This window comes from Leptonychotes weddellii, chromosome 7, assembly GCF_054177405.1.
Source record: "Leptonychotes weddellii isolate Sample4059 chromosome 7, ASM5417740v2, whole genome shotgun sequence".
Lineage (NCBI taxonomy): Eukaryota > Metazoa > Chordata > Mammalia > Carnivora > Phocidae > Leptonychotes > Leptonychotes weddellii.
In genome coordinates this window covers 109,448,224-109,471,062 of record NC_138375.1, presented here as the reverse complement: position 1 = coordinate 109,471,062, position 22,839 = coordinate 109,448,224, and the positions used below count along the sequence as shown (strand labels likewise).

Genomic DNA, 22,839 nt, shown 5'->3' with positions numbered 1-22,839 from the left:
CTCAGAAGTAATATACACTCTCAACAAGAGTTTCTCTTCTGTTTTTCTGTTTTCTTTCCTCCCCTCCCTCTTCCTCCTTCTTTCCCTTTCCTCCTCCTCTTCCTTCTCCTTCTCCCCCTCTTCCTCCTCCTCCTTTTCCTTCTTCTTTAGAATTTTGATTTACACAGTGAATTTGAAAATCTATCAGTGAACACAAAAATCAAACATATTGACTGGGAGCATCATCTGTGCATGAATATTCAGAAGCTGACTGTGTTGATTGGCCTTGTTATGTATTCAGCATTTCTGGGTGACTCCAGGATCAAACTGTTCTCACACTGACAGAACCACCCTTGGGGAAGCCTGGATCACACTCATTCATTAACTTATTCGGTCATCCAGTCACTCATTTATCTGGTGGAATTTAGCATGTTCTCCATTTACAAGGTCAATTTTTTTGGCAAGGGAAGTAACTGAAGTTGACCCACATTTTCCTTTCCTCTAAACCATTGGTTTGGTTTTCTTTCTTCACATAGAATCTAATCAGCCTAATTCTTGCCTTGCTTCATAAAGGTTTTTGCAGGAAGGAAAACGAGTCTTCCCGTCATTACATAAATTCTCATGGGGCTTCCCTTTATAAGTTTATGACAGCCAGGAGTTGAGCCTGGAGCTCTGAGAGAAATAGCCACACACTGATTTATGATGGCAGCCGCTGCTAAATCTCACCCCTCTTTCCTTCTTACAGAGCCATGTTACCTTGGGGTTACAAAACTCTTTTCACTGTTATTCAGGGGAATAATAATAAAATGCCAGGTTGCAAGTATAAACATGATCATTCTGTGCCTATTAGTGTAAATCAAATTTTACCTTGCATCAGAAGCACAGAAAACATTTTATGCTGTCAGCCACCTCAAGCCTCTTTAGGAGTCTGTTTTTATATAACCCTGGGATGACCGGAGGTATTGTTTGAGCTGCCCTGACCAGGGAGGCTGGTCACACAGGTGATCAGTTTCTCCTTACACACCCAATTAACTATTTTCCTTAAGCCAAGTGTTAACTTGATCTAAGCAGAGCATTGGGGTTAAGGATGTGGGCTCAGGGCTGCAGTTGCCTGGGTCCAAAGCATTTGTGTGACACTGAAAAGTCACTTCACTTCTCTGTTATCAGTTTCCTTAGTTTTAAAATAGGAATGATAATGATGATGGTAATTTATTTTCAGGTTCTGTAAGGTTTAGTGTAGCCAATACACAGCATTTAGAGCAAGGCCTGGCATGTGGGTAGCCCTTTAAGGTTTAGTTATTTATAATTGTGCTTTTAGGGTAGTAACTCCTCATTTGTTTTTGACCCTGAAGCCCCCATTGGAAAGAAAAACCAATTTTTCCGTTTCCCATGTGATGATTAGAAACCTTTTAAGATCTACGTGGGGAGTGAACACACATGACAAGATGGTAATGGGAATCCAGTGATACTCCTGTCTTAGAGTGGGGCTCACCACTGTCCAGACCTATCCCAGAGTTAGGGCAGGGCTTTTCCTTCCACACTGCTACCCATCTATTGTCAAGGCTAGTTTCAGGGCTGTTCAGGAATGGTAGCCACTGAAAAGGAGATTGTTAACAGCCGGGCAGGTGGGATGAGCTCAGCAAAGTCTCTGGAACAACCATTGCATGCCCTGGTGATGGATGACAAGTGCAGGCACTGATAAAAGCCTGCTGGTCCCTCCACTCACCAGCATATTCGGACTCACTCCTGCTTCTCTACTCAGTGGTCCAGCCATGCATGAGTCCTGACCTCTGTTCTAGGTCACACATTCCATCCTCTTCTAGCGTGAGGCTCCATCATCTACTGTGCTTGGGGACAGGTGATGGGGGTGTCTTTCTTTCCCTCTGTATTCTCATTCTCACCTAGCCTTATGTCATAAAATCTAATCCTAACTTCCTTAAGGTTTTCCCCTTTCTTTTTTCTTTTTTTTAATTTGAGAGAGAGAGTGTGAGAGAGAGAGAGAGCATGAGTTGGGGGAGGAGCAGAGGGAGAGGGAGAAGCAAACTCCTCACCCCAGGGAGCCCAACACAGGGCTTGATCCTGGCACTCCGGAATCATGACCTGAGCCGAAGGCAGATGCTTAACTGACTGAACCACCCAGGTGCCCCATCCCTTTAATTCTTTTTCTTTTCTTTTTTTTTTTAAAGATCTTGTTTATTTATTTGACACAGAGAGAGAGACAGCAAGAGCAGGAACACAAGCAGGGGGAGTGGGAGAGGGAAAAGCAGGCTCCCCGCTGATCAGGGAGCCCAATGCGGGACTCGATCCCAGGACCCTGGGATCATGACCTGAGCCAAAGGCAGACACTTAACGATTAAGCCACCCAGGCGCCCCTTCCCTTTAATTCTTAAGGCAAGAACTATTTTGTTCTCTCTGTCTTTCTGCTACAACAAACCCAATTCTCTTAGAGTCTATAGGAGAGTGTCAACCTAACGAGGAGCTGGTCCTAATCCTGTATGTCACCACACTGTATGACATCAGTCAAATCACCTCACTCCTTAGTGCCCCAGTTTCCTCATCTGTAAAATGGGGAGACAAAATTGCCTCAGTTATGAGGTCCTGGGCATTTAAATGAGATAATGCATGGAGACCTGTGTGGCTCGGTCATTTGAGCGTCCAACTCTTGGTTTCAGCTCAGGTCATGATCTCATGGGTTGTGAGATCGAGCCCCATGTCGGGCTCTGCTCTCAGTGGGGAGTCTGCTTGAAGATTCTCTCCCTCTGCCCCTCCCCCCACTCACAGGCTCCCTCTCTCTCTCAAATAAAGAAATAAATCTTAAAAAAAAAAAACCTTAAAATAAATAAATAAATGAGATAATGCATGTTAAGTGCTTAGCACAGTGCAGGGCCGGGCTCATGGAGAAAGCTCAATTTAAAAAACTCTATGGGGGCGCCTGGGTGGCTCAGTTGGTTAAGCAACTGCCTTCGGCTCGGGTCATGATCCTGGAGTCCCAGGATCGAGTCCCGCATCGGGCTCCCTGCTCAGCAGGGAGTCTGCTTCTCCCTCTGGCCCTCCCCCCTCTCATGTGCTCTCTCTCATTCTCTCTCTCTCAAATAAATAAATAAAATCTTTAAAAAAAAAATAATAAAAAAATAAAAAACTCTACGGGCACATAAAACTGAAGACCCAAAAGGCTCTTATTTTTATGGAGTCTAAAACTAAAATTTATTAGAAAACTCTCTTTATCCATTCCTGACCTCAAAACTGGACTCTAAATATTTAGTCCAAATTATTAACACTGCTTTGAAATTCTCTCTTCTATTCCCTCCATCCTGTGACCTCTGACATGAGGTCATGACATGATGTCATAATTCACCTCCTGCTCCGATTTGTGAGAATTTCCCGAGCTGGTTCTTAGGCTCCCTCACTTTTTGCATCTGGGAGGTCACTGGCAGGATACATGGTCTCACCTGTGAACACTCAGAGGTAGGGTTGCCATACATTTTGCTCTTGGTTTTACTTCCTTTGCCTAACATGAATAATGATATTAGTGAATGGCTTCAGAAACTCTTCTTCCATCTTTGCGTCTTTAAGGATTATGTTTCTGGTTTGGGTATGGCCTGTGACAGTATGGAAAATTAGGAGTGATTATTTGCATCTCAATAGTTTTCCCTCTGTGGCAGTCAGGTAAGCCCCTTCAATGCCCTGATTTACCCACTTGGTTTTTCTTCTCTCCCGGGTGCAGGACCAGCTACATAATTTGTGGAGCCCAGTGCAAAATGAAAATGGAGAGCTTCCTGTTGGAAGATTAAGAATTTCAAGATGGCCAGAGGAGAGCATTAGACCAAGAGCAGGGCCCTTCTAAACCTGAGGCCTTCCTGAGAACAGGGCCCTGTGGGACTACACAGGTGGCTGACCATGAAGACAATCCTGCCCGGAAGGCAGTGGTGGTAAAGACCTTTAGAATCCTGTAGGCTTGGATTAGAGGCCTACCTCTGCAAGTTGCTTTTCTTGGGGGAGAAGTATATGATAAAGAGGACACAGGAGCTTATTAGATCATTAGGGGCACATTAGTTTGATGGTTTCCAGGAACCAGAACCAACATTTCAGCATCCCACTTAAGTGCTGACTACCTAAAATTTTCTTATTGAGATATAATTCGCATATCATAAAATTCACCCTTTAAAGTGTACAGCCCAGTGGTTTTTAGTATAGTCGCAGAATTGTGCAACCTTCACCACTATCTAATTCCACAGGATTTTCATCCCCCAAAAGTCACCCCATATCCATTAGCAGTCACTTCCCATGCACTCCTGCCTCAGCCCCCAGTGACCACAAATCTGCTTTCTGTCCCTATGGGTTTGCCTGTTCTGGACATTTCATATAACTGGAATTATACAATATGTGGCCTTTTGTGTCTGACTTCTTTCACTTAGCATAATGTTTGTAAGGTTCATCCATGTTGTAGCATTTATCAGTACTTCATTCCTTTTTCATGGCAGAATAATATTTCATTGTATGGATGTACCACATTTTGTTTATCCATTTATCCAATGATGGACATTTGGGTTGCTTCTACATTTTGGCTATTGTGAATACTGCCGCTGTAGTAAATATTTATGTATACTACAAATGTACAAATGTAGTTGTGTATTTGTATACAAGTTTTTGTGTGAACATACGTTTTCAACTCTCTTGGGTATACACCTAGGAGTAGAATTCCTGGGTCTTACTGTAACTCTATGTTTAACTTTTTGAGGAACTGTCAAACTGTGTTCCAGAGCAGCTACACCATTTTACATTCCCAGAAGTGTATGAGGGTTCCAATTTCCCCCAGTCTCACCAATACTTGTTATTATCTGTCTTTTGTGGTTTCTCCTTGTGGTTTTGATCTGCATTTCCCTGATGACTAATGATGTTGAGCATCTTTTCACGTGCTTCTGGACCATTTGTATATATTCTTCGGAGAAATGTCTATTCAGATCCTTTGCCCATGCTACACCATGGCTAAAACTTAAAAATATTTAAAATTGTTTTTTTTTTTGGTCTTTTTTATTGTTGAGTTACAGGAGTTCTTTATATATCCTGAATATTAGATAAATGATTTGCAAGTACTCCTATTCTGTAGGTTGTCTTTTCACTTTCTTGATAGTGTATTTGAAGCACAAACGTTTTGAATTGTGTTGAGTCCAATTTATCTATTTTTTTCTTTTGCTTGTGCTTTTGGTTTCATATCTAAGAAACTGTTGCCTAATCCAAATTCATGAAGATTTACTCCCACATTTTCTTCTAAGAGTTTTACAGTTTTAGCTCTTACATTTAGCTCTTTGATCCATTTTGAGTTAATTTATGCATATGATGTGAGGTAGGGGGCATGTAATTTTAATTCCTGCTCAGCCTCTCAATAATCATGTACCCTTTGGTAAGTTCCTGAACATCTCTACGTTTCAATTTCCTCATCAATAAAGTGGGAATAACAAATAGTACCTAAAATCATAAGGTTATGGTGACGATAAAGAGAAAATGTACATAAAGCACTTAGCAACGTGCTTGAAGCGTCCTAACTGCTCCATAAACGTGGTAGTTATTACTGTTATAATATGAACAATGGGTAAATGCTTTCATAGAGGAGGTACCACAAAGACCGGCAGCATTTCTGAGAAAGAAACTGGGATGGGGGAGGCTTGCTTAGTCTACCTGGAGGAGCAGGTGTGGGATTGTTACGGGAGTGTCTGTCTTGGATAGACCACTGCCTCCCGTTCACCTCTAGGGATTGGCAAAAATTTTAATTCCCGGGCCCATCCCAGAACTACGGAAAGGAGCCCCCAGGGCACAGAATCTGCGTATGCATCAACTTCCCCAGACGCAAACTTATTTCCAGAGCGGGGTGTGCAGGGCGGTGACGGTGATCGCGCCGGCAGCGCCGCCTGTAGCCTTCAGGGGGCGGCCGAGGGCCCGGGGCGGTCACGGCGGCTGCGCGAAGCCCTCCCCAATCCGGGCCGCCCGAGCCGGATCCGCCCGGCTCAGCTGACAGCTCCTAACACGGAAGAGGCGGTGCCGAGCGCAGGTTGGAGCCCGGCGTCTGTAGGCCGGCGCGGCGGTGGCGGTGAGGGCGCCAGGGCGAGGGCGGAGGGCGGAACCTTCGGGCCCGGCACGGCGGGGTGGCCGGAAGGTACGGTGGGGACCGCGCTCCGGGCACGCGAGGCAGAGAAGAGCGGCCGGGCCGAGACTGCTCAGTGGGCCCGAGCCCCCCGAATCCTGGACGGGGCGTCCCCAGCCGGGCCGGGCTGAGATCCCACCCCACCTGGGGCGCTCAGAGGAGGAAGGGGAAGGTCCAGGCCCTGCTCGTTGGGGACGCCCGGGCCCGGCGCACACCTCCCACTTTCGTACAGCGCCCTCTGTGTCCAAGGGCTGGGGCAGGTAGCGAGGCTGGGGCTTGCCCCCTGGTTGTAGGTGAGTCGCACAGACAACGACTCAGCACGCCTGGTGGTGAGCCGGGGAGATACCCAAGGCGGCGTGCTGATTCCGGAGCCTGGGCTGACCCCAGCTCTGCAGTTTGCACGGTGTGGCCTGGGAGAATGAGTAGGATTTTCCCAGGCGGGAGGGAAAGCCGGCGGAGGAGGGCTTCCCTCCCTGGTGTAGCGGCCTCCCGTTTGCCAAGGCTAATATTAAACTTGATGTCTATCTCTCATCTGATGGCGCCGGGGTGTATTCTTGTTCCTGGGTTGCAGATGAAAAAACAGAGTGGTCTGAACCCAGATTTAGTTATCAGCGGTGTGACCTTGGGCCCGAAAGGGACTTAAACTGTCGTTTTTCTCATCTGTGTAATGGAAGCAGTAAGAGGACTTGCTTCATGGAGTTGTGGGAATCTAACAGGAGTTATTGCATTTAAAGGGCTTAGCACAATGCCTGACACAGGCTTAGGAGCCCAGTAAGTATTACTTTTCTTGGTGTTATTGTGAATCCTGCTTCTAGTGGGATGTGGCAGAGCAGTCACTGAACCTTAAGATTCTGGTCCCCAGTTTCAGCACACTGCATCTCACACCCATTCAGTTCCATTTTTTTTCCCCCCAGTGTCAAACACAAGGCACTGCTAGATGGTGAGAACAACACACAGATGCATAAGATTTGATACTTGCCCTTAAGGAGCAAATGCAGTCTGGTGGTGCAAGTTCAGAAACTGCTATAATGCAAAGTGCGATGTGATAATGTCATAGGAAAGTTATAGTAAAAAAAAAAATTGGCTGGATTTTTAAGGATGACATGTAATTGAAAATTTCTACATAGAATGGGGCCTTTGGACATGGCTCTTGAAGGCTGAGTGGATAAAATGAAAATGAAATGTGGGTCTGCCATGTGAATTAAGGGACTGGGACCCGGTGACAGCTTTAGAAGCAGGGGTCTGGTGGGGTAGGTTATGAGGAGCTGTTTAGGGGAAACACTGCTTGGAGTAGAGCTTCTCAATCCTAGCTGCACTTAAGAATCACCTGGAGAGCTTGGATAACTATTAATGCTTGATTTAATTGCTCTAGAATATGGCCTGGGTATTGAGAGTTTAAAACGCAGTTCTCCAGGTGATTCTAATGTGCAGACAAGATGGAGAACACTAACCTAAACCAGAATCATAAATTCATCTTTCACCCCATTTATAACTGTTCAAACAGGAAGAAACAGAAACCTTAATTACGTTGTCATCACGCACTAAGTCTGGTAAAATTGTTTAAGATTAAATAAGTTAATGTGAAAGGACCTAATACAATATAGAGTAGGTGCTCAGTAAATGTAAATGATTCTGAATTTCATTCTTAGCTTATTTGGGAGTCACACATCTGAGAATCTGGTTTAAAAATTACCGTTTCATATAATGTTTTTGCGTATAACTTCATAGTGTTCTTAGGGCTCTCCGTAACCCATCTGTAGACCACCCTCCCCTTCCCCCTTACTCCCAGTTGAGAAGTCTGGCTCTAAAACTTCCAGAATAGAACTTAAAAGTGTGTATGTGTGCATGCATGTGCACCCTTTTGTTGTTTTGTTTTAAATATCTTGCTGTCATGGTTAAATTGACCTAATGTTGAGTGTCCCTAGCAGGATTAATTCATTAGTAGGTGAGAGGAGAAACTGGAGGGGAATAGGAAATGAAGAAAGAGAAGAAGCTGAAGAGGAAAGAAGAAACAAAAACAAAAACAAACCCAAGAAGATGTTTAGATGTTTGTTATGGGACTTGGTGTGCTCACATCACATATGACCTTGGTATTCCACCTTGGCTCCTCCCAGGGCTGAAGGCAGTCAGATAAGGCTTGTCTCATTGCTGGGGACCTGCAAATACCCCTTTAACCACGTTGCTCAGTTAGGCTCTCCTAGAGAAAGTAGTATGCAGCTGTAGATTGGCACTATGTGTTAGGATGTGTTTGACTTAAGTGGTAATAACAGAAATTCAGAATTTAAATTTGGAGAGTGTCCTAACACCATCTTTTGTATTTTTTTTCTGCAGATGGCAGGATTTCTATAGTATATCTAGTATGAGTTCCAGATCTTGGCCTTTTATCCAACTTCAACAGTCTCATCTCCACCTTCTGGAGGATAAATGGGATTTGCATAAATTCCAAATTCTGAACTAAAAAACAGGCCGCATTGTCAATATCTTTTTCTTCTGGTTGTTATTAACAGGTACTAACTCACCTCAACTGGAACGTGTCACTGTGTTCTGTTTGGGATAGGGATGCCGCTTAAGCAGAATCAAGATCATCTGGCAAAAAAATATGTTTTGAAAACGGAGTCATTTTAAATGAACTTGTTCAAATTTTGTAGTGTCACCTTTTATAATGTCCTAACTTTTCAGTTGTGTACATTTCAAATAAAAAAAAATTTTAGTTGAGAGGGGGCATATTTGCAAATCCAGTTATAGTCCAATATTTTAATTGACAGAATGGTAATTTGTTGTTGCCTTAATAAAGTAATTTTCATAGATTCTCATTACATATTTTTCTGCATATACATTATCTGAAATTGTGGTGCATCTCTTAGTTGATGCGCTTAAAAAGCATCGATTTTACATTGTAATTGCAGCATATTTTCATTCTTAGTTTTGCCTAAAATAATGGTAAATCTTATATTTGTTTTGACAAAGTGTTGTATCTGACAAATTTAATGTTCCTTTGCTAGCCTCTCAATTATCTAACCTCTCCTATAGTATCTGTCTCTGTAGCGTTCTCTAGAACAGGGTGTTCTCAACTGGGTCCCCCCACTGCACCCCTGGGGGGAGCACATTTGGCTCTGTTGAGGGGGAGGCATGCTGTTGACATCTAGTAGGTTGAAGCCAGGAATGTTGGTACACATCCTGTAGGGCACAGGACAGCCTCCCACCACAAAGAATTATTTGTTCCAAAGTGTCAATAGTACCGAGGTTGAAAAAACCTGCCCTAGAGATTTCTGTGCATTTAAAAAATTTGTTGATTTTCAGGAAGTATATCACATATACTTTAATCTTTCTGTGAGCAAGGCACTTTGCTGGTTTGGTGGGCAAGTCAAAATAATTTGTGATTTGTCCTTTTTTTTTTTTTTTAAAGATTTATTTGTTATTTTAGAGAGAGAGAGAGCTTGAGCAGGAGGGGCAGGCGGTGAGGGAGGGAGAAACTCAAGCCGACTCCAAGCTGACATTGGAGCCTGATGCAGGGCTCAGTCCCACGACCCTGGGATCACTACCTGAGCCGAAACCAAGAGTCAGAAGCTTAACCGACTATGCCACCCAGGTGCCCCAATGATTGGTACTTTTTAAAAATTTTTTTTAAATTGTGCTTTTTTTCCCCTAAATCAGTGATACCTAACTGATGAAGTCAGCAATTAGAAGCACCACAACCATCATTTTTGAAAAAGCTGTTACTATTGCGAAGCTACTGGAATATTAGATATGTCTTATCCTTTCTAGTTTAGCAGAAAAGTGAGAAATTTGATTCTTTGCAGTTGTTTGTGAAGAACTTTACCTTTTTTTTTTTTTTTTGGTGCCACTAGACTTTTCCAAACTCTGTGCCATTTCTATTCTTAACTAATTTGAATGATTGTCTTCAGCTCCTCAGAAAATTAAATGTCGTCAGAAGATCGAGAAGCTCAGGAGGATGAATTGCTGGCCCTGGCGAGTATTTATGATGGAGATGAATTTAGAAAAGCAGAGTCTGTGCAAGGTGGAGAAACCAGGATCTATTTGGACTTGCCACAAAATTTCAAGATATTTGTGAGCGGTTAGTTTATAAGATTCTCTTAAACAGATTTTTCTAAATGTTATTCTCAGTTTCTTAGTGTTCCCTGAATTATTTGCCATCTTGTGTTTATAGGCATTAGTGGTAGATGGTAGTATTACAGATTGAATGCATGTTTCTATTTTAATTGAAAACTGGACTACAGGTAAATAGTTCTCAATTTGATTCGCCTTTTGACCACTGAATTGGGATATTATCCTGCATATTTCATGCATTCTAATCGTCTAACTAGCAGTTTATCAGCTATGAATCATGGCTGTTAAATAGGGATAATAAAAGAGAAAATGACATAATGTATGTGAAAACGCTTGGAAGGTTTTAAAGTACCATGGTGGTTGTTAATACTATTTGGTTTCCAGAATCATTTCAACTACCATAAACCTGTGACATATGCTGTTACTCTGTGACCTTTTGCTTCAGAAAAAAACCAAAACTGCTGCTTTTGATACAAACTCACAGAAGACTTTGGTGCACACTTTCTCAAAAAGTTTCTGCTATAAAGGCATTGAGTAAAGAAAGTAAGTGTGATAATTTAAAATGAAACTTTGATTGTGAGAGTGTTGTGTGCTGTATCTTGCCCTCAAGCCTGAGATCATTGTGTTGGCACAGATTCTCCCAGCTATGATTCATGGATAGTTGGCACATGCCGCTCTAAATTGGTCATGGCTCTTTAATAGAAATAAACGTCCTTTTCTCTAGATTGTGTCTGTAATCATCTGTAAAACAACAACAAAAAGAAAACATTGGTGTATTACTTGCTTATTAGTTAGTGTTAGGAATTGTACTGAAAAGCGTATATGAGAATGAGTTATGTGTCTTCATTAGAAATTTCATGGTGCTTAGTAGATTTCTCCAGGGCTTACAAGATTTTTTTTTTAAGGTGGTGGCTACGAAGTGAAAATTAGGAAATAGAAAGTGCTTTGGGGGAGGGTTTTTATCCCCTCAACTAAAGCATTAGTCTTTCTTGAGCACCGCTCAACAGTAATGGACACTCAAGTGCTGACCAACTGATTCTTTCTAATCTTTGTTTTTGGTTCAGGCAATTCAAATGAGTGTCTCCAGAATGGTGGCTTTGAATACACCATTTGCTTTCTGCCTCCACTTGTGCTGAACTTTGAACTGCCACCAGATTATCCATCCTCCTCCCCACCTTCATTCACACTTAGTGGCAAATGGCTGTCACCAACTCAGGTTAGACCCGAAACTTAATTTCTCTTATCCATTTTTAGAAACTTTTAAAAATCATCTTTAATTGAAGACTACTTGATGATCTTGAATTCAGTGCATGAAGAACAAATGGCTTTGATTTTGTAATTTTTTTCCCCTTGCCTTCATGAATCCTAATGTTAATGAATTGAAAATGTTGGGTGTTTTAGAAAGGAACGGCAATGATTAGGATGACTAATCACTATGAATTGCAGTAGGAATAATTTTTAAGCAAGTATATATGTTTTTCCCTATCTTGCTATTTTCCCATTTAATCTGTGTTGTAATAGGGACGATAAGGTCCTCCTCATTTTCCTTAGATGTTGGTATTACTTTTTTTTCTGAGTTTCTTATCCATTCCTTAAATGAAAGATTTAACTGTAATTAGGAGGGCTAAAATTGAGCTGATGTAGTTAGAATAAACAGAGTTCCTAAGTAAACATAGTAAGTGCTTTTAGTTTTAGAGATCTGTGTATTAATAACAAATAATTGTTGACTGGTCTCCCATGGATGTAAATGCACACAGATAGAAATGTGTATGATTCCTACATCTCCTCTCTCATGAACCTCGTATTTATGAAGCCTTCATTTCCTCCAGCTTACATAGCCTTTTCGTGTAACAACCTCGGCTCTTGATTGAGATGTAAATATGACTTGAAGCTAATATAAAGTACTCTGGGATAGATAATGGATCAATAGCAGCTACTTTTCTAGAAGTCATGATGAAGATTGATAGGCTGATGTATATTAAGACAAAAGCTGTCAGAGTTACTTGACCTCAAGGAACAGCTTGTCAGTTTTTCCCTTTTGATCCATGGAGTTTTCATTCTACCCCACTGGCCAGTCTAATCTTTCAGATGAGAGTCCTTTTGTAAAATTGAGCTTATGGTTTAAAAACAAAATTTAATTTTAAAAAAGGATAATACATGTCGAATAAAAAAGGAGTATTACCTAACATTCTGATAACTGTGCCAGAGGAAATATATGCAAGACAGTGGATTATTTGCCCAAGAATAATATCAAGGCTGTTTGACATTTAGATCACAGAGAGTTGACTGAATTATTTAGATGTTGATAATCTCATTTCTCCAGAGAGCTCTTGATACTTTATATCCATGCATGTGTGCACATGCCTACACACAGGCGCAAAACAAGGACCGATTCACTGAGCGTGTGGTTGCAGTTTCAGATTCCAGCCAAGCAGCATCTACATACTGCTGGGTTTTGGGAGTGTGAGAAGAGAGTTGTTCATTATTCTATGTGTTACAGCTGAAATTACAATAGGATCCTCTGTCAGATAAATTCTTGTGCATATGATTGACGTTTTAATTGGCCTCATATTCCTTCTTGGTTCAATTCTTGTTGTTTGCTGGGCCCTGATTCCTTGACATTGTGAATCTCACCTGTTGATAGAGAAGTTGACACATAGTCCTGTCTTTCCCTGGATTGGGTTTGGTACAGAGAAGGGAAGTGAGGTTAGCCTCATAGTATTTTCCATTATACTTCGCCCACTATATATACAAACACAGTCTCTCTCTTATTCTTTTCCTCTTTCAATTCCCCTGACCTCACATTTATGTGCATCCCAGCTGCCTCTTTTGAGAGTGGCTGGAAAAGAGGATGGAGGAGAACGGCTTCTTCATTGGACTTGGTGGCTCAAATAGCACTCAGAGCTCCCCATTTAGTATTTAATAAATTTTACACATTTCAGCAGGTTTCTCAGAAGTATGATTGATCTTAGAAGCATATTCATGTAAATGTGAGAAAGCGTTTTGCATGGTATTTAACATAATAAGTTTTAAGTTCAGGAAGTGTTTATGTTTGTGCCTATGTAGGGTTTAGTGAATGGCACTCTGTAGAGCAAGGAATAGAAAATGTGGTCCTTTTTCACTTGTTATTTAAATTTACACAATTTGTCTGCATCTGGAAGGCTTATTTTTTATGTTTAGCTAAAAAGAAAAGCTGCTTATAATTCCTGAGCTCTACTTACCAATATTTTACATTTCTAATGGAAAATCCTCTTATATTTCCCTTTCAAATTGAACAAACCACCTTTAAAGAGGAAAAGTCAAAGTAGTTTAAACTTTGGTTGCTTAGCTTAGGAAGTGAGAAACCACATTGAGGGCTTATAATCATGTCCAGGTCTGTCTCCATATCAGTCTGTCTCCCTCCATTAACCAGGATCTCATGTAAGCCCAGATTGCTTAGTTAAAACCAGCTTGTGAATCTGACTAACGAGGATTCTGAGGTTGGATTCTGTTAGTGATTCTTTCACATGAGTTGGCTTTTTGATGGGACTGAAAAAGTTAAGAATTAATGCTTGGATGATGTTTTTAAACTGCTCTCCTTCTAACCATTATGCAGGGTACCTACAGGAGTAGGACTCCAAAGGAATAGAAGTAGTTCATTTTAGAGGTCCATCTTTTTCTCCTGCATGAGATAGGTAGCAATACTAAAACAACAAATACAGACAAAATCCTTCATTTCAGTGGCTCATATGTAAACCTATAGTCTTGCTCTTTCTCTCATTTTCAGGTTACTTCTTTTAGCTTCTTACTGTGCGTTCTGCTGTGACTCATGTTGTTGAATAGTGTAAGAAGTGCTCCACTAAGATCATGTTAGGAGTTGTAAGGGCTTAGCTTAGAAGTTAAAAAGATTTCAAGAGAAATGAGGAGTTGACAGTATCCTCACCTTTCCACACTCACCAGCACCCTCCTGTGCTCTCTCCTAGCTCTCTGCTCTCTGCAAGCACTTAGACAACCTGTGGGAAGAACACCGTGGCAGTGTGGTCCTGTTTGCTTGGATGCAGTTTCTTAAGGAAGAGACCCTAGCATACCTGAATATTGTCTCTCCATTTGAGCTCAAGATGGGTTCTCAGAAAAAGGTGCAGAGAAGGACGGCTCAAGCCTCTCCCAACACAGAGCTAGATTTTGGAGGAGCTGCTGGATCGGCTGCGGATCAAGAGGAGGCTGTGGATGAGAGGGCTGTACAGGATGTGGAATCGCTGTCGAGTCTGATCCAGGAAATTTTGGACTTTGACCAAGCTCAGCAGATAAAATGCTTTAACAGTAAATTGTTCCTGTGCAGTATCTGTTTCTGTGAGAAGCTGGGTAGTGAATGCATGTACTTCTTGGAGTGCAGGCATGTGTACTGCAAAGCCTGTCTGAAGGACTACTTTGAAATCCAGATCAGAGATGGCCAAGTTCAGTGCCTCAACTGCCCAGAACCCAAGTGCCCTTCGGTGGCCACTCCTGGTCAGGTAATCCTCTACTCTGCTGGTAGCCGCTTCCTGATTTTCTTTCACAAAGGGAGGCATCTTCTCAGGAGCTTCCTTGATAGGGCTCCTCAGGGCAGGCTGAGGCCTTAGAGCCAGCCCGCAAGTAGTTTCAATGTATCCATCAAGAATGCCTTGGTCTAGGGGCGCCCGGGTGGCTCAGTCGTTAAGCGTCTGCCTTCAGCTCAGGTCATGATTCCAGGGTCCTGGGATCGAGCCCCATGTTGGGCTCCCTGCTCCACGGGAAGCCTGCTTCTCCCTCTCCCACTCCCCCTGCTTGTGTTCCCTCTCTCTGTCAAATGAATAAAATCTTTAAAAAAAAGAATGCCTTGGTCTTACTCAACTGTTGAAGCAAATGTAAATGCTTCCTCTGCTGGCCTCGGCATGAGCAGTTCTTGGCAGGGATGAGTGTCAGAAAAGTAATTATAACGTGTTCTGGTGATTTACTTTATCTGCTGGGATCCCATCAACCTTAGAGAATCACTAGCCTGCCTTTGTGTGAGGTTGGGATCCAAAGGACGTATTCCTTGGAATGGTGAACAGAATCAGGGACAGCATCCTTGGTTTGACCTTTTTTTTTTTTTTTAATCAACTTTATTAACCCATAAATGTACCCATTTAAAGTGTACAGTCTGCTTAGCTTTGACACACGTGTAGACCCATGTAGCCACCATCTCAGTCAAGGTATAGACTTGGCCACATTTGGTTTGATTTTGAAGTAAGAGAGTTTTAGTTCATGTGCATCTAGTTGGCACCAGCATTTTAAGGATCTCCTCAGAATCAGAACTGGTTGGGAAATCCTCCCATTAATGTGTTTTCTATTTCCCTCCAGGTCAAAGAGCTAGTGGAAACAGAGTTATTTGCCCGTTACGACCGCCTTCTCCTCCAGTCCACCTTGGACCTGATGGCGGATGTGGTGTACTGTCCCCGCCCGTGCTGCCAGTTGCCTGTGATGCAGGAGCCCGGCTGCACCATGGGCATCTGCTCCAGTTGCAATTTTGCCTTCTGTACCTTGTGCAGATTGACTTACCATGGGGTCTCTCCATGTAAGGTGACTGCAGGTGAGTTGTCCCTGTGTGAACTCGATTCTCCTGTCCTGTGCACGCGCGTGCATGCGCGCGCCCGCGCGTACACACACACGCACACACACACACACACACACACACACCGATTTGGAATTGTTCATTCAACAGGTATTTTTGTTTCAGTTACTGTCCTAGGCTCTGGAGATAGGGTAGTGACCAAATACCCTCATGGAACTTAAATTTTAATGGCGGAGACAGGCAAACAATATAAGAATATTAGATGGTCGTTAAGTGCTATGGAGGAAAAAAAAGGAAATCAGGGACAGGATATGAAATGTTCTGAAGTGGCTTGGGATTTTACTTAGGGAAATAAAGGGAAGACCTCAGTGGTAAAGTGGTTTGAATAAAGACTTGAAAGAACTAAGGAAACAAGCGTGGAGTTGGCTGGCGGGGGTGGGGGGAGGGGAACATGACAGAGAAGGAATGGCAAAGTAGTTTCTATCTATGAACATGGGATAATGCAGCTCCTGGTTGGCCGATGCAAGACCGTCTTAGCTGCCACCCTTGTTTCCATGGCATGTATGTCTGATCAGCCATTAGGTTCTTTATCATTGAGTCCAGGAAAGCCTCAGAATCTTCCTCAGCCTTTAGTGCTTCAGAAGCATTTATTGAAGCGGCTAAGGAGGTGAAACCTATTTGTAATTCTGATCTAAACAGGGATTGAGAAATCAGGCCTCTGACCTCAGTTTAACTGGACTTTGATAGCTTAGTCTTTCTTATACTAACATGATAATAGCTATTTCACAGGGTTATTTTAAGGATCAAATAAACTATCATAGTGCTACTTGAAGCTCGAATTGTTCTTAACACTGGTCTGTGACAAGATAAAGAAATGGAGAGTCAGGGCTAAAAAGTTACAGCGATTTCACAGAGTAATTTTATGTCAAATCTCATAAAAATTTAAGCTTATGTTTCTTGTCCTTTTATAATTTTTCTAATAATTCATTTGATTGTATTTTGCAAAAGTTTTGGTCCTTGGCAGAGTGGTGGGGGAAAAAACTGGTCCTTTACCACGGATAGTTTGAGAATAACGGGCTAATCTAGGTAAAATGCAACATAGTAACTGTTAATGTCATTATTACGATAGTTACTAATTGCGCCTATTACCAGAGTGTTACTACCTCCAACAGAGTAACCCTGACTGATTCTTCCAGTTGCCTAGAGCTGAGTCTTGTAGTGGGTATGGGCAGACGGGATGGAGAATTGCTTTAGACTTCTGTAACCTTATCATCGAGAGGATGAAGTACGTATGTCTCAGGTGTTTCACGGCCTTTGTGGAAGAAATCAAAGAAGCTTGGGGGCTTCAGCAAAATTAAGAATCTCTTTATCTAGCTGTATGTGTATATATCTGTACATATTAGATACTACTATATAAAATATATGAACTACTAACAATTATTTTGAGAACGTTAGAGCAATAATCTTTGTCCTTAAGAAATCTGGGAACACAAAAATGCTTTGAATTTTTAGAGGGATAAAAACAACAGGATAAAAAGATACATGTGTGCTCCATCTAATTAGAGGTGATGGAGCCATGGGAGTGCACAGTACAGAGAAAGAAATCTTCCCCAAAAGATCCATGGCATAAAAAGGGAGTCAGACGTCTAAATAGTACAGGAGAGTAAACTAATAAAACAACTACAACACTATTGAGAGACGTCTTCAGTTAATCGTGTTGAAGAATTAAGGTGATAGAATGTGAACAAAAGCCTTTGTCTACAAGTAAAGCCCTTGTGAATGGCTGCCTGTTCCATCTGAGTTAAGTGATAGAACCAGTGCAGTGAGGTAGAAAAATAGGGGAAAGTTTGACAGGAGGAACTTTTGCAGTACCTGTGGGTGGTAAATTTTAGTCACTGACTTTTTTTTATCTACAGAATTGAACAGTCTTTGCTCTTGAGCCAAAGATGCTTTTGTTTACTTGGTAGGCCTTGTTACTGTCAGATGATGAATGATGCTGACTTCGTGGAAAATCAGTGTCTCTTTCAACCTTTGTGTCTTTTAGCTAAGTCAGTCTTTAACTGTATGCTACTAGTTGCCAAAATGTGCCAACATTAATAAGTCAGAATCAACAAAAAAGATGACCTCTTACTCTAACACCTTGCACGAGTCCACCTTCTCTAGCTAGTGCGTTCTTTTACGTTCTTTGTCATTTGTACGTGTGTCATTTTTACCTAGTTACAACCTAAATCTGCCCTTTTCTGGATTCTGTAATGAGTATTTTAATTGAGTTGTAGCCATCTCATAAGTTTTTAATAACTAAATATGTCATTAAATGGCTCTTTCACATGTGGCTATTCCCTTGGACATTTAATTTGTTTGCCATTGTTATAGGCATGTCAATGCTTATAACTGTACTTTGGATTATTTCCTCATGATTAAAGTTCCAGTAATAGCATTATTGAATAATCAAAGGTTATGACCATTTTTTAATGGTTTTTAGTCAGCTTTGCAAAGTTGTATAAAAGTTAATTTTCCATTTCACTTTCCAGAGAAATTAATGGACTTACGGAATGAGTACCTGCAAGCAGATGAGGCCAATAAAAGATTTTTGGAACAGAGGTATGGTAAGAGGGTGATTCAGAAGGCACTGGAAGAGATGGAAAGTAAGGAATGGCTAGAAAAGAACTCAAAGAGCTGCCCGTGCTGTGGGACTCCCATAGAGGTAAAGGTTTGGGCCGGACTTGGCAGACAGACTTACAGGCTTATTAGGATTGCCTTAAGAAGCCTATTAATTTTATGACTAAGAAAGCACATTTATTAAACCTTCTTACTTGTAAAATGCATATTCACTAGTAAATATTGTTACTGACCTTAAATGTATGTAGACTTACCTTTTTAAAATGCTTTCATAGATTGAAAATTGTTCACACATTTTATCCATAACAAAATTGAATGGGTTATGAGAAAGCCCTAGTAGAGCTACAATTAACTCTTAACTCATCTACATGATAAAAAAAAAAAAAAAATCAAGCCTGACTTCTTAGAACTATTTATCTGGAACTTAACACACCTGCTTAAGAACTATAAATTTAGGAAATGAAGACATTTTCCTATTAATCTGAGCCAAAACAGACATTTAAATCTATATTGCTTCTTGATAAAATCGTAGTATGTTTTAAAGTTGGAATTTATCTTTGCATTTGGTTCTCCTATTCCAATCCATTATATCTGAACCGTACCTGGTGGTGATTCCCCAGTTACTCTATTAAGGAGACGCGCATTCTGTTTAACCACGTCAGACATGCTTCAGCCCTATATTACAGTGGAGGACTTGGTACCAAGTGTTTACTTAGATTTGTGTAAAAAGTTTAAAGTCACACATATTAAATCCAGGCATTTTAATATTAATTTACACATTGAGCTTATAATGTACATGTTTGGTTTGTGTCTACTGTTAAACAGAAAAGATTTGGGGAAGTATCTAGTTGTAGGTACACCTGCTAAATATTTGCTGTATTTTACTTGCAACAGAGGAAAGCATTTCATAGTTACAGTGTGTTACCTGTATGACTCAGCCCTGCATGGGGATGAAGGAGATGACGAGGAGAAGGTTGTACTCGGTCTTTTTGGCATGTGCTTTTCTCTTTTGCTTTTATGGCCTTGATATTATTCTCTTTCTTTTCCACCAGAAATTAGATGGATGTAACAAGATGACATGTACCGGCTGTATGCAATATTTCTGCTGGATTTGCATGGGTTCTCTCTCTAGAGCAAACCCTTATAAACATTTCACTGATCCTGCTTCCCCGTGTTTTAACCGGTATGTATATGCCATCCTCTGGTCTCAGCAGCAGTTTTTGGTACTCATTTGTAGACCACTTTGCTTAGAGAATTCTCTTACCTATTTTCTTACACATATGGTCTTTTATATTTTCTTGAAAGTGAGTTTATGATGAAAAATATGCTATCTGGGAATTTTCTTTTTTATCCTCAACTTCTTATAGTGAACATTTTTAAACATACAGAAGCGGTAAAAGTTGAAAGAGTATGATTAGTAGGATACCGTCTACCAAAATGAACAAGTGATAATATTTTGTCATATTTGTTTTCTAATACTTGATCCTAAGTTGGAGATAGGATGCTTTATCTCTAAATACTTCCACATTGTCTCCTAAGATAAGAAAATTCTTCTACATAACAACAATACTTAAATTGAACAATGATGGCATACTATCATCTAATAAACATGTTTTCAAACTTCCCAGTTATCCCTAAAAAATCTTTTAAAGCTGTTTTACTGAACCAGGATATAATCAAGTTCAAACATTTCATTTGGTTCTGTCTCTCCAGTCTCTTAATATAGAAGAGTTTTGCCCACCTTTTTTCATATGTGTTGAGGGGAACATTGACATTTGAGAGAGCCCAGGCCACTTGTCCTGTAGAGAACATCTTACTTTCTAGAGTTTTGCTTCTCCCTGTTGTCTTTTATTTTTTTATTTTTTTAAAGATTTTATTTATTTATTTGAGAGAGAGAGAGAATGAGAGACAAAGAGCACGAGAGGGAAGAGGGCAGAGGGAGAAGCAGACCCCCCGCTGAGCAGGGAGCCCGATGCGGGACTCGATCCTGGGACTCCAGGATCATGACCTGAGCCGAAGGCAGTCGCTTAACCAACTGAGCCACCGAGGCGCCCCCTCCCTGTTGTCTTTTAGTTTCTCTGTCCTCTCTATTTCCTGTAAATTGGAAGTTAGATCTAGACTGAGTTTGATTAGATTCTGAGTAACATTTTTGACAAGCATACTTGTGTGCTTCATACTGTATCACATTAGGTCCATAATGTCAGGCTGCCCCACGTTAGTGTGCCGCTCAATTCTATTGTTTGCTCCACTGTAAATGTAAGTTTTCTTTTTTGTTGTTAGTAAGTAATCTCTGGGGTGATTTCTTGGCACAGTGTGAATATCCTGTTTTTCAACAGCTCTGATTTCAGCATCAGTTGATGACCTTTGTGAAGAGGCATCTGTCTAGTATCTACAGTCATTGGTGTTACTAAATTGGTGTTACATTGACTAAAGTCAATGTCTGTGAATCATTGTAAATCTAGTGTTGAAAATTGCATAAATTTTAGGTAACATAGGGAAGGAAAACAAGTTGGCAGCTATAAAACATTATACCAGAGGAGAGCACAAGGACAATGAAGCAGAGAGTAGAGTGATTCACATGTAATAGAGTTAACGGTGGTTTGGAAGAGTTCCCCTTCTAGATTGCCTGACTTCCCCAATCCTGGCTTAATTCCATTTACTGTGTACATTGAGTATCAGTTTTTTGAAACCCACTTCCAATTATTGTTAATCCTTGGCCCTAGAGAGGTTGTCTGGATCTGAAAAGGGCTATTCTTGTAAACTTTAAGACGGCTTGTTCAGAGGGAGCCGGATTTCAGCCCTCCCCAGTGTAGTGATTAAAGGAAAGGAAAAGATACACAAAGATGTTTTCAGAAGAGTACAGAAAGTAATTTTGAGAGAAGGAAAGAGATGATACTGAGTTTTTCCCAAGTGCCTACAAATGTACCTTATTTTATGCTTCCAGGTTGTTCCATGCTGTGGATGTTAATGGAGATATTTGGGAAGATGAGATTGAAGACTAGTTAACTCCTCCTACTCAAGATAAGGAAGTGGAATGGTTTGCCCTAATCTTTTGTCGAGTACACAAAGTAACCTTGCAGGATATTTAGGGTACTGTTAATTCACTCTGCCTTTGTAGAAGATGTGGAAGAACGAGGTTTATATTTTCGTGTGGTACTACTGATTAAGGCACATTCTTATGTTTTTCAGTGTAACATAGAGAACATTATAAGCCAAAGGTTCAGAAAATGAAAACTAGAGAATATTAAATACTACAGTGTGCCCGAAGCTCTGAATAGTTAAAAAGTAAATATTTATTTTCTTCCCCAAGCTTTAGGTGAGGAGAGGAGTAAAGCATTAAAATTACAGTCCTTTTTATCTGAAAGCATCCCTCTAAGGCATTGTGTGGGAGTCCCCTCAGTACTACTCCTTATAACTGGGCTGGGTAGAAAGAAGCCTTATTAAAATTGTACTGAGAGCCTGATCTCATTAACTCCATGTTACATTCCTTTGAACCTACGTTTCTGCCAAGTTAGTTTTCTTTGGAGGAAGCCCTTTACTCTGTAACTGATTGGATGGCCCAGTGTCATTTTGATCTACTGCTTTTCAGAATAGAAATTTATAGATAATTTAAAAAATATTTTTAATGCCACAAACACTGTGGGTCACGTGGTATTTATTAGTAGTGTGCAGTCCACTGGTTTTGAGCCAAGTCTAGGATTTAATGATACTGGCCCAGAAGAATGTCAGTCCCATTCAGCTCTTCTGGGCCATAGAGCCTAGATCCAAAATGGCTTGTCTTTGCTACCTTTTGTTCTACCTTCTCTCCCTTCACTCTTACCCTACCTTCCATCTGTAAGGACAATTTTAATATTAACTCCAGCAGCTCATATTTTTATTTCTGCTGGAGTAAGAAAAAGCCAAGTATATTCCCAAGCTGAACAAGCTGTACTTTCTTGAATTACCTCCATTTTGAACTCCACACCATTGTAGTTCCAGTCCTCATTTTCTGGATTCTTTTTAAAAGGTCTTCTCTAATGAGCTACGGAAATTTGGCTTCCTACCCTTTTTTGTAACAGCACTGTTTGGGGGGATAATTTTAATTCCTAGATCCCTGTTTCTGGGTTTTGATGGCTTTTTGAAAAATTGTCTTTCCTTATGGTCTGGTGAATGGCTTGGTAGCAAAATAAGGTTGTTTGAAAAAGAAGACAGAGGGATACAGCTTCAGCTGTGAACATGTTCTTTTTTCCCAAATTGTCATTGAAAATTGGGGAATCACTTTTAACCATTTTATGTGTGTGTGTATATCCAGAGTCAGCGAAGACTGTTTCTGGATTGTCAATGAGGCTGCTTAATCTTAAAATAAAAGTAATTTAAAAATTGTCTTATAATCAGAGCAGAGTTCCTGCTATTCTGTCTCCAAGGCAACTGATCACATTTTAAAAAACTGTATGGCGTGTAACACATATTCTTAAAGTGAGCAGAAAGAAGTCATAGAATAGCACCT

The 22,839-nt window shown here is 40.9% G+C and overlaps 1 protein-coding gene across 8 annotated transcripts; it reads left to right on the top strand.

Moving 5' to 3' along the window:
• Window positions 1-5,965: 5,965 nt before the first annotated feature.
• Window positions 5,966-22,723, top strand: RNF14 (ring finger protein 14). 8 transcript variants are annotated; one of them, XM_081826919.1, is made up of 9 exons: window positions 5,966-6,064; window positions 8,450-8,625; window positions 10,024-10,193; window positions 11,251-11,402; window positions 14,149-14,676; window positions 15,524-15,752; window positions 18,266-18,438; window positions 19,406-19,536; window positions 21,298-22,723. In XM_081826919.1, exons 3-9 carry the CDS (start codon window positions 10,040-10,042, stop codon window positions 21,353-21,355), a joined length of 1,425 nt encoding a protein of 474 aa, XP_081683045.1. In that variant the 5' UTR covers window positions 5,966-6,064; window positions 8,450-8,625; window positions 10,024-10,039; the 3' UTR covers window positions 21,356-22,723. The 8 variants fall into 8 exon arrangements, with proteins under 8 accessions (XP_081683045.1, XP_081683044.1, XP_081683048.1 ...); XM_081826918.1 differs by having other exon boundaries at window positions 6,015-6,130; XM_081826917.1 differs by lacking the exon at window positions 5,966-6,064 and adding an exon at window positions 6,137-6,411.
• Window positions 22,724-22,839: the final 116 nt, after the last annotated feature.

Excerpts from the sequence above, each read along its gene's own strand:
- RNF14 (XM_081826919.1), top strand. The coding sequence starts at position 10,040 with ATGTCGTCAGAAGATCGAGAAGCTCAGGAGGATGAATTGCTGGCCCTG. Across the intron at positions 15,753-18,265 it reads TCCATGTAAGGTGACTGCAG|AGAAATTAATGGACTTACGG; the intron begins GTGAGTTGTCCC and ends TTCACTTTCCAG. Across the intron at positions 18,439-19,405 it reads GCTGTGGGACTCCCATAGAG|AAATTAGATGGATGTAACAA; the intron begins GTAAAGGTTTGG and ends CTTTTCCACCAG.